This window comes from Chrysoperla carnea, chromosome 2 (genome assembly GCF_905475395.1).
Source record: "Chrysoperla carnea chromosome 2, inChrCarn1.1, whole genome shotgun sequence".
NCBI lineage: Eukaryota > Metazoa > Arthropoda > Insecta > Neuroptera > Chrysopidae > Chrysoperla > Chrysoperla carnea.
Window position 1 is genome coordinate 45,598,888 of NC_058338.1, and position 11,809 is coordinate 45,610,696.

At 28.5% G+C, this 11,809-nt stretch overlaps 3 protein-coding genes across 3 annotated transcripts; all 3 read left to right on the forward strand.

Moving 5' to 3' along the window:
- The first annotated feature begins 415 nt into the window (after nucleotides 1-415).
- Nucleotides 416-739, forward strand: LOC123291855 (molybdopterin synthase sulfur carrier subunit). Its single transcript, XM_044872285.1, has one exon. The coding sequence runs from the start codon at nucleotides 479-481 to the stop codon at nucleotides 737-739; it is 261 nt and encodes an 86-aa protein (XP_044728220.1). The 5' UTR covers nucleotides 416-478.
- LOC123292725 (molybdopterin synthase catalytic subunit) lies at nucleotides 614-8,232 on the forward strand. Its single transcript, XM_044873438.1, has 5 exons — nucleotides 614-988; nucleotides 4,053-4,272; nucleotides 5,959-6,241; nucleotides 7,775-7,992; nucleotides 8,061-8,232. Exons 1-5 carry the CDS (start codon nucleotides 744-746, stop codon nucleotides 8,199-8,201), a joined length of 1,107 nt encoding a protein of 368 aa, XP_044729373.1. The 5' UTR covers nucleotides 614-743; the 3' UTR covers nucleotides 8,202-8,232.
- Nucleotides 8,233-9,901: 1,669 nt separating this feature from the next.
- On the forward strand, nucleotides 9,902-11,809 carry LOC123293279 (calcineurin B homologous protein 1). Its single transcript, XM_044874043.1, has 3 exons — nucleotides 9,902-10,140; nucleotides 10,197-10,460; nucleotides 11,535-11,809. The coding sequence occupies exons 1-3, from the start codon at nucleotides 10,074-10,076 to the stop codon at nucleotides 11,771-11,773; spliced, it is 570 nt and encodes a 189-aa protein (XP_044729978.1). The 5' UTR covers nucleotides 9,902-10,073; the 3' UTR covers nucleotides 11,774-11,809.

An 11,809-nucleotide genomic window follows, 5' to 3' on the forward strand; every position in this document is an offset into this window, starting at 1 on the left:
CAACATAATGTTAAAAAATTGTGCACATCAATCGGATATAACGATTTTAAATAAATATGTTTCAAATGATTTAAAAAGTAGACAAAATGAATATTTGCGTGTTGGTAAACATACTCAAGTTAAATGTATAATTGACATGCATAAAAAAACTTTAATAATAACCGGTGATCATGGAGAGTATGTTAAATATATAGTGGATTATTTTAATCAAGAATTTGGTTTATTTAGAAAAAATTAAATCTAAAAAAACGTCGCGTCCTTGAAACATATATAAGAAGAATTAAACCAGTAATTTTTTTATCGAATTGATCGTGACGTATGCTATATAGTTATAAAATTATAATTAGATAACATTTTTTTTTTTAAATATTTATGTGTGGTGGGGTTTTAAACTCTCCACATATTATGAAATACAAAGCACTTTACAGTTTACATTCATAAATATGCCGAGTTCATATCATGTTTATAATGATATGCAATGCAACAGATTGAATTAAAAATATTATTTTTCGCAAGAGCGAAAGAATTGTCAAAAAAATCTGAAAGTAATTTAATTTTATCGTCAAATGAGTTAACATTTGATGAATTGTTAAATATTATTGTTTCAAAATACTCATTAGAACCAATTAAAAATATTTTGAATTTATCATTGAATGAAAATTTCTGTGATAAAGATTCAAAACTTTTGCTTCGATCGGGTGATGAAATTGCTGTAATTCCACCGTTAAGTGGCGGATAAAATAATGGATCATTTAAAGTTAACGTATAACAAATTAGCTGTCGACGATATAGTTGAGCTAGTTTCGTCTCCATCATGCGGGGCAGTTTCAATGTTTTGTGGTACGACGCGTGATAATTTTGATGGAAAAACTGTTGTGGAATTGGAGTATGAAGCATATGAAAGTATGGCATTAAAAGTTATGAAAGAAGTATGTGTAGAAATGAGACAAAATTGGCCTTCAATTGAGAATATTGCTATCTATCACAGGTATATGTTAAATTTGTTTGTAATTAAATTTTTTTATTGTAATTAAATAAATAATACTTATACTGTTTTTTTATCTTAAAAAAATAATTGCTTGGTAAATAATAACTTCTGTTATTGAAATTATTTTTCTGGGTGAATAATATTGTTACAAAATATCATTAATATATATTGACAATATACAGTTAAACTTGTTTAAGTGGGTAACTTTTGCATTCTTAAATAGTTTTTGATTTTGAATCCCCGTTTTATTTATTTATACCGAAAAGTATGAAAATATTAATTTGAATTCACTAGCAAATCCAGTCATTAAATAATTCTTTATAAATAAGAAATTCGTCGTTGGAATTTATATAAATATAAACAAAATCGATTGGGGCTTTTTTGGGAAAATTAATAAATTTTACGTAATTGAAGGGCAAGTACTACTCCTAAAATTTCCATAGATAACAATAAGTTTTGTAATTTTATAATTTTACTTATTTTATAAAAACTATGATAATTATAACTGGAATAAAAGTGAAGTGGCCTAATTTTAGAAACAATAACTTTTGTTAAAATTATTAGTTTAAACTTTCAATCTAGATAAAATTAAAGCCTGGTAATTGATATAGCCCTCCCCTCCTTCTGAGTAGAACAACTTTTCCTTAGGTAATTTTTTTCAAAAACGTTTCATTGAAGAATCATTTAGCTAGGAAGATTAAAATGTGACATTTTATAAAATTGGCTGTAACTTGGAAACGACTTAAATTCGTGCCTTTATTTAATCGTCATTCCAAATGTGAAATAGACAAATTTTTAGCCACAGTAATCGGTGGTTATCTTAAACTGTGCGATAAATTTCGGACACTTGATGTCCTATTTAGCGAAAGAATATCATATATTCCCTTAAAATGATTCGGTGGAAAAGGGTTAAATATATCATTATATTTTTGTCGTCTTTTTAGTTAGTCTATTTCATAGTTAGAACACACGAACGGGTTTTTGTGTATTAAAGTTACTCGGGGCTTTATTTACTGATAATATGGCTAAACACTCAAATATTAAAGTGACAATGATTCTGAAGTACTCGGGTATCAACGTTATACTTAAAAAGAAATGAGTGAATGGGCCTATTTTGCATAAAAAAGCATCGTTATATACATTTTTTCCGTGGTTAGAAAGAGGTAGGTAATGTAAAGGGATGCCTTACTCGTTAAGAAGATTAAAAAAGAAAATATTGAAATGTTTCTTAAACAAATTTAACTGTTATTAATTTAATGATGAAATATAGACGCAAAAAATGTAAATAACTTGAATGCATTTTGTTTCCTTGCCTAAACCACATGATCAGTAAGGTATCATATTAAAGTGCTTAAGTATTCATACAATTATCTATTATGTTGGATTTGTTAAGCGTGTTGAACTTTGGCAAGACTTTCACATGGTAAATCTTCATCCAAAACTTTTGTTTTTAGCTTATTATACCTATTATCTTTTTATTTTTAAACTCTTAAAGAGGGGTGTTTATCACGGTGTTCGGCGCTTAACTTTTTTTACAAAATTATTGTAGTCTAATAAACAACTGTGCTAAGTTTTAAGAGGGTAGCAATTTTTTTTATAACGCTGATATTTTAATTAATTTTACTGTATCATTAAATAAAAATTATCAAGTGCTGATAACAATTGATGAGAATCAAGTAGTATAGTAAGCCAAAGAGTAGATTTTACTTATTAAAACTTACTGTAAAATAATTTTTACTTCCTTATACTAGGTAAAGGATGTATTGAAATCGCGAAAAAATATGTCTGTTTGTATTTTTTTTATAACCCAAATGCCCATTTTGATTAGCTTTGACGGGACGTCTGTAATATGTCTCACGTAACTAAAAAACCTTTGACCGTATAATGTTGTTTTTGATTCAAGCCTATTGTAACATCTAGTTAAACAACTCTTCTTATGAACAAAATTAAGACATATGTAAAGGCGATTTACTAGAAAACTAAAACACAAAATTTGAAATTTCTCGGAACATATAAGCAAAATACAATTTTTTAATATACAAAATTGTAGAAAATAATTTTTAATACAATTCACCAATCATTTTTTTTCAAAGACTGCTATTTACAGCTAATTATTTTGATCATCGGCTACTAGGTTTTTTTTACGTACAAGGAAATCATGTGGTGCCATCAGACTTTTTTCTGTTTTTATGTAAACTAGCACAAATTTTATTGCTTACTCAGTTGTTTAAAGAAATACTCATCACTTGTTCAGAAAATATTTTTGTAAGATAGTAAAATACGCGATTCTAAAATTGACACGCCGCACTTATTTCAAGCTATTGTTGTCCGATCTCTTATTTCTCGGAAACGAACAAATAACAATTTATTTATACAAACCCCAGAAAAATACATTCAATTTTTCAAAATTATCTTATACCACATAAAAAAGCTTTAAAACAAATGAAATTCAACAATTGACTGAATTAATTGTTGAAATACTCTGTATAGAGAATGTTGAATATCAATGCTTGCATTATTTTTAATAAATTAGAGAAGCTTATATTTCCATTTGTTCTTGTTTTGAAAATTTTTCTAGAGAGTATTTTCTAGAAAACTTTTTTTATTATTTTTCGAAAACCTTTCATAAGACTCATTAGATGGATCTACTTACAAATTTTCAATTCTTCTGTCTTTTATAAATTTGGAGAAAATGGACACCAAAATTTTGCCTTAATTTGCTCCTTCATGATATTTACGAAAAAAATTTTCATACAAAAGTTGTTTATTTTTTAAAATAAGAAACATTTTTATATTCAAGTTTTCTTCTATCTCTAACGGTTTACAAGATTGGTCCTACGGATTCAAGACCCAATTGACCTTATGTTGCTATAAAAATCTCGTTATTGTTTCCATAAAGTTCATTGAACAGTTTGTTTGTCATTATCAAGCAAGTGTGAAGGAGTGGTTATTCCGAAAAGATCTATAACTTCTTTGAAACTTCAACCTTAATATGAATGATAAATAATCAACGATAAAAGCAATAATTTCCAATAATTGAAACGAAAAATAAATTATTTTTTAGATTGGGTTTGGTTCCTGTAAAACAATCCAGTATTATCATAGCGGTATCGTCTCCACACAGAGAGGCAGCTTTATTAAGTACACAATATTGTATTGAAAATGTAAAAGGACGTATTCCCATATGGAAAAAAGAAAAATATGGAAAGGATGATGAAACGGCACCAGCTTGGAAAGAAAATAAGGAATGTCCTTGGTCAAGTAATAATCAATTTGTACTAAAATAATTTTTTTGTAATTATAGTTAAGTTTTGAATATTATCTAGATATAAATTATTATATATATATTTTATGTAATTATATAGATTTATTATATTATATTTAATGTTATTTCATTTGTTCATTGAATAAAATTATTATCGGAAGTTTGGGTAAATATTGTTAGTAATTGAAATTATATATAATTATTTATATATAATTGAAGAGTATATTGATATGTATAATGTTGTAATATCTTAATTTTTTTGTTGTAAATGCATTGACGTAAAATTCCGGTACAGTAATATATGCTTAATTTTATAGGGACAGAGTGTTTATCTCCCCAGCTAAAATTAAAAAATATAAATTTAAAAAAAATATAATTTCCAAAGTTAGTTCTTTTAAAAACTAGCAACTTTTACTCAAAACATTTTTTCAAATGTTAGATTTCGTCGAAATCATACGCAAAAACAAGTATAGGGAAATTTGTGCATTGATTTCCATCGAATTTATTAGGTTAGCGAAAAAATGTTTCTACTCTCAAAAAATGTATCAAACAATAGTTGTTCGAAAATTTTATAAAGAACTCAATTTTCCATATTTAAAATAATTATCTTGATTCTGAAAGTTAAAGCCTAATTCGAGGCATACGTGAGATATCCTCTTTTAAGTATATTAACTTTTACTCGGATCATTTTTTCCGATAAAGCTTAGTTGAAGAAAAATTTAACTGGGGAAATTTAAATGGGCCCAATATATAAACAAGATTTTTGTCCCTTTTCATTTTTAGATCGACTTGTAGACCGGTAGCTACTAACATACTAAAGGTATGATTCCTATGCTGCGGCTGACGTAAGCGTCTGATGAACTATGCTGCTACTACTATTATTTTATCTATGGATGCTACTATGAAATCTAATGCAAGCGTTATCTTAGTCGTCAGCCGCAGCATAGGAGTCATACCTTAAATCGTAACCGAAGAATCAAATTTTTTGAATTGCGAATCGAACTTGGTATGTCTTGCACGCCAAAGTCAAAGCTAGTAGCTCCAGGCCCGTGCGAAAAAAAATTTACCTAAAGCTATCATTTCTTTAAGATCCTTTGGACATCGATAATAGAGACCTTCAGCATTATCATAAAAAAGTTACAATTATATAAGTAAATTTGGTATGCGTTATAAAATAATAATTTTCGCTGAAAACATGCTTAGAAAAACTTTTATCCCAATCACAGGGGAGATTATTCCCCCAAAATTGACATAGTTCCGAGGAGACTTTTTCGACATGATTGCATTGCGGAACAAACTTTACATTAAAAATTGAACAAAGAGGCATAGATGGGCCAATCAGCCACTCTGGATCAAACTATTTTACGAAACCCATGATTTTTTTAATGGCGTATTTCTCGCCTCTGAATGAATGTGGTAGCATGATCTTTGTGAACATAGGCTCAATCGTTATCTATCTGTTAATCTTTCGCAATGCTTTCGAGTGGAAAAAGCCTCCTCGAAACTAGTACAAATTTAGTGATTTATATGTCGCCTTGATTGGTGTTAAGAAGTCGAATATTAGTGCAAAACGACAGATATGACGACTTTGGCTCAATAAAAACTAAAACAGTTAAAAATCGTTAAAACAGCCCTTTTGGGTACTTGTATTGTCTGTAGCTTTGTTCAGATTTTCACGACTAATAATTGGAAATTATTTTTATAGACAGAGAGAGCCGCCTGTAACGAAATGTCTTCCAATGAAACAAAATCGATACAACCTGAAACTGAAGATGATGATCTGGTTCAAATTAAAGCCTCAAATTCTGAAATACTTCGGCGTATCAATAGATTTATGGAACGCAAACGTGAAATGTTAAACATGACAAATGTTTTAGACTTCTGTGTCCCGAATACATCCAATATTGATTTACATACTGAAACAAATTCGTGTGCACGTATTGATGCGGTTTTAACTCGAAGAAAAGATTCGAAAAGTCATTTACGAGGTATACAATTTATTATTACAAAGTATTTAAAAAAATGTTATTTATTTAAAAACCCATATATCAAAGTCCCAAAATATCAAAGTTTAATTATTTTAAAAATTATTTAATTTTTTCTTATTTCTATCGAATAAAATAAAAACAATTTTGTGAACATGTTTGTTGTTTAAAATATTTACGATTATTATTATATATTATATAACTTACACCTTATTATTGCAATAAAAAAGTCAGGAATAATTTATTGAAATCCGTACAACAATATTATTAATTAAAAAAATCACTTTAGTTAGTCATGAACGCCACCAATATTTTTAAAAAGATTGATTAAGCACTAGTGCTAGCTAGCAATAGCGCTTATAGCCGTTTGGAGATATTTGAACGACAGAAGATTATTAAAAGCTATTATACTATAAAACTAATAAGGATATCACTGTAACTACAAGACTAGAGCCAATAGAATCTTTTGAACAAAAATTTTTAATGATTAGCAGTTGTTGCTAGCAAGCTTTAAAGAATTTTTGTGACACCCTATTAAGCTCATTAGCGTCGTGTGTAAATAGATCGGCGCCCTAATTGTTAACCAAAAAAGTTGTCAAATAAATATAAAATAAAAAAATTGGAAATTCGTACCACCATTTTTTTCGACAGGGCTTAATGTGAAGGTATCTCTCGATTCATTCTAGGACTATCTCTTATTTTTTGGTAAGAAACAACTTTACAATTTATACGAATTTTTTTTTCTAAAATGTAGTCAGCATTAGTATGAATCAAGTCAAAGTAATTATTGTGCTACTAGGGACGGTTATTACTACATTGTATCCAATATGACTGAAATAATCTAAATATTTATGGCATAAAATAATCTTTCCAATAAAGCACATTATTATGTACATGGCAATGAAAATCATTTCTATGTGTTTTGTTTTATTTTGTATACTTCTCATGTTAAAAAATACCCTATTGAATCGGGAAGATTTTAGAAGTCAAGAGGAGCCAAATGTCTCTTCTTACTCTCATCTCTAGACACCTATGATTGTAGATACATTTCAATTGTAAAAGAAGTGATTAATTTTATACCAATAGGTCAATTTATAATACATCATGTAGCTATAATGTAAATAGCCATAAAAAATTAATTTAATATCAATATACAAACAAGATATGGTTAATCTTATTTACTGAATAATTTATATTGAGTCTGAAATACTAATCTGCATCTGTAAATATTATTTTGGATCCGAAATACTATATATCTGTAGTGGCGGTTGGTGTTAGGTTTTATTTCCTCGAATAAAATACCGATCAAATTTCAGCAGAAACATTCACTTCTCCTCCCCATACCATATCGATTATTTATCTATTTATGAAATTTCGTTCCCATTTAGGCAAAAAAGTCTTTATTGTACACCCCCTCTCTCTGTTATTTTATCATCTGTTCGAAAAATTGTTAGCTTCTCTATATAAACAATTTACCTAATTTGCAAAAAATCAATGCTCTTTGTACGAGTTAAAAAAATTAATTTTAAATTTCAGTGCGACGTGTTCATAATGTTCAGGGTCCATTAACAATGCATTCGATGGAAGTTAATTCAATTTCAAACAATGATGGAATATCTGAACGTCTTGCTAATGCTGAACAACATTTATTATTAAATAAACCAATACCAACTGATATATATGAAAGAATAAAACGTATTGAAGATCGAATTTTGGAATTAGAAAGTTTATCACCTGAATATTGTCAATTTTGGGTAATATAAACTTGTAGATTGTATGAAAAATAAATTAATGAAGAATTTATTTATATTTTCCTTTTCAGAAACATTTGCCATCAATGCCATTGCCACCTTTACAAAGATTACTTTCCACTTCGCAAAATTTAAAACGAAAAAGGGATAGTGATTCTCTAGTAGATATTGAAAAACGGATTGAACATCTTCAAAGAGAAGCTTTAGAATGACAACTGTATTAATTAGTGCTCCTACAGTGGGGCAATGTATTATTTTCGAACTCTTATAAATAAATACTTTATACTATTATTAATTATTACGTGTTGATTTTTAACAAACTCCAAATTTATTATCTCTTATTAGAAAAATTATGGTGTCAAAAATTTAGTTATTCTTATTAGTTCTGGTTTTCAATAAGCATGCGCGTTGCTGCAGGTAATAGTTAAGAAATTATAGATTCTACTGATAAAGTCATGGTAAAAATATTTCGAAAAATTTTAATATTATAGTGATAATTACTGGCCAAGTCAGAATGAGGTTATAATAGGTTTCGTCCCGACCGAAATGAGGTAATCTTGAGATTTGTGAGATGTACGTTCAACTGTGGCCAGTGGCCACAGAGCCAGAGGAAAAGAAACTGGTTTGGTAAGAGTGGAAGACATTGTAAGGTTCATTAGAGAGCGATAAAAAGGCTGATACTCTAATTTACAATATCTACTTTTGAACGCATTATACGCACATATTTATGTCTGGAATCGATAGAGGAACTAATTTTGGGGATAAAAGGCCATTTAATTAATTTTTTAACGCCTAGTTTTGTAGATGATACATTACATGCATTATGATGATTGAGACAAAACATTGGTTGGATTCAATCTAGGTATAGATCGTTCAAACCTAAGTGGCACCGAACAAGAGAGAGTGTAGATTTTAGTGGACATAACATATACATCTACACTCTCTCTTTCTCTCGTTCGACATAACTTTAGTTTAAACGATCTATATTATGTATATGGTTAATACATATTTGAAAAAATATCAATCATATATTCTATAAAAGTGCATCAGTTTTCGCGTAGCGTTTGTAATATAAATACATCATTAATTTTAAAAAATATATCTATATACGTAAAAATAGTATTTGACAACATTAGTCTATTTGACATTAGCATAAAAAAAATGGCAAATAATCTTCCTCATATGTATAAAAACGCAAGGACTAAAAACTTCAGAACGCAACCAACTCCTTTAAATTAAAACAATACAGAGTTATCAAAAAATAAAATTAGAAACGTTCAAGATAACAAAAAATGAAATAGATAAAAAAATCCAATAAAGTAACATATGATAATAAATTTAAAAACAAAATTGTGACTGCTGCTGGATTCGATCTAAGTAATCACTAAAATAACAAAATACATATATATGGCTTAACAAGCTCAGCTACTCGATGCTCAAAAAAATAACCATAATATGATATAACTACCGTTTTTGTACCATCTAGGCATACCAATATCATTAGTATGACAGAATACATGCCTTAAGCAATAATAATATTTGTATGCAACAAAACTCCCACTCTCTCCATGCACACAACAGAAGATCTGACGTAAAAAAGAATCATTTTGTAAATGAAAAGCCCTTTTAGTCAATTTCGCTATGACTACGAGTAAGTAAACGTTCAGTCCATTCTCTATGCCTGTGGTTTATTTACATTTAAGAAATTAGGATTTAGTTTGCAGTGTCCAATAATAAGTTAAAAATTGCACGCAACACAGATACATTCAGTTGCATCCAAGCAAGTTCACGCATGTTCTGCATTTTTTGGCAAACAAATGTCAGTATAAAATCTAGTAAAAAGCAGTTTTTTAATATATTAATTATCAACAAAAGTGATTAAGCATACATATTTTTAAAATAGAAATAAATGATGCGCACAAACTTTGTCAACACTCAACTGGAACATACCTACCTAAAGACTATCACAGCTGATGTTCGACTTTGACATTCAAGTGAATTTCTATTTCATTGTACGTAAAATAAATCTTTGTCCTACAAATACTTGAAATACTTAACTTTTGGTGAATAATTTTTCGAAAATTATGGGTAATCGATCATCTTTATTACTCCGTGAAGAAGAAATTGCACAAATTCAGGAAGAAACAGGATGTATGTAAACAAATTACAAATCAATATACAATTTTATTAAATAAATATATTTTTAGTTACACCAAATCAAATTGAACGATTATATTCACGTTTTACATCATTGGACCGTGGTGACTGTGGTACATTAAGTCGTGAAGATTTTCTGCGTATACCAGAATTAGCGATAAATCCATTAGGTGATCGTATCGTTCATGCATTTTTTCAACAATCATCCACCGATCGTGTGAATTTTCTACAATTTATGCGAGTATTAGCACATTTCAGACCAATCAAGAAGAATCGTGAAAATAAATTGAATTCGAGAGAAGAAAAATTAAGATGTAGGTTATCGGTCAGTCTTCAAGAATTTTTCAAATCGACAAATTTAAGGAGCAAGCCACTGATAAAATTTATTTAATTATTTTACGTTGAAAGCTCTATAACCAGTACCCATTATTTTAAGATACTTGATTTTTATTGAGCAATCATTTATACTATTTTCCGATTTTACTTTTGTGTATTTTCAATAAACTCTCTTAATCTGTGACTTTAGCACTCCTTTAGACTCAAATCATTGTAAAGACTGTTAAATGTAAAGACTGATTTAAAATGTATTCAGGTTAGGCTTTAGTGTAGACCTACGTAGACCTATTAAAGCATAATTTACATTCAGAATTCTAAAATAAGAAATTCAAAGTTTATATTCTAGAACTTTGAACGTAAATTTCTCTGTAAATATTAGACTTACCTAATTGTTAAATTATAAAAAATTTTAAAAATAACTTTTAGGAAATAAAAGTTATTTTTTAACTCCTGACGTAAAAAGAGGAGTGTTATAATTTTTACAGCTATATGTGTGTGTATGTCTGTCTGTCTGTATGTCCTTCGAAAATTGTCTAAGGTTTAAGAGATGCATGCTTTGAAAAAAAATAAATCAATTAAAATACCTAGGTATAATTAACCAAAGTTTCCATTGTTGAACGTAAAATTGTTTAACTAATTAAAACTCATTGCTCCTTTCTTTGGTATGCAGGTTTCAGCCAACATACGTTGTTTGAAACCTGGCAATGTCCACTGGCCTCGTTTATTTTAAAAAATTTTACAATCAAATTTTCCTTCAACCTTTTATTATTTTTATGACGGATATTTTATCACAACTTTTCCATCGGAACAGTCGGTATAGTACTTGCAAAATTATACGTACAAGTTAGAAAATTTTCAAAATCAAATTTTTTTCATTCATTTGCCATAAATACAGGAATTTTCGTAAGAAAACTGCAGAGTTCTAAAGATCCAAACAGTAATCTAATTCAATTCTAGGAAGATCTCAGCGACCATTATTTGTCGATTTGGAATAGATCGAGATTTAACCCTTATGTGAATACAAAAATTTGATAATAAAATTTTTGTTTCAGTTGCATTTAAAATGTATGATTTAGATAACGATGAATTGATTTCACGCGATGAATTATTAGCAATTTTACATATGATGGTTGGTGCTAATATCAGCGAAGAACAATTGGGTAGTATTGCTGAACGTACCATTATTGAGGCTGATGAAAATGGTGATGGAATGATATCATTCGAAGAGTTTTGTAAAGCTTTACAACGCACAGACGTTGAACAAAAAATGTCTATACGTTTTCTTAATTAAATTTTTTTGATCTTTTCAGTTTATTTTTAATTAGTT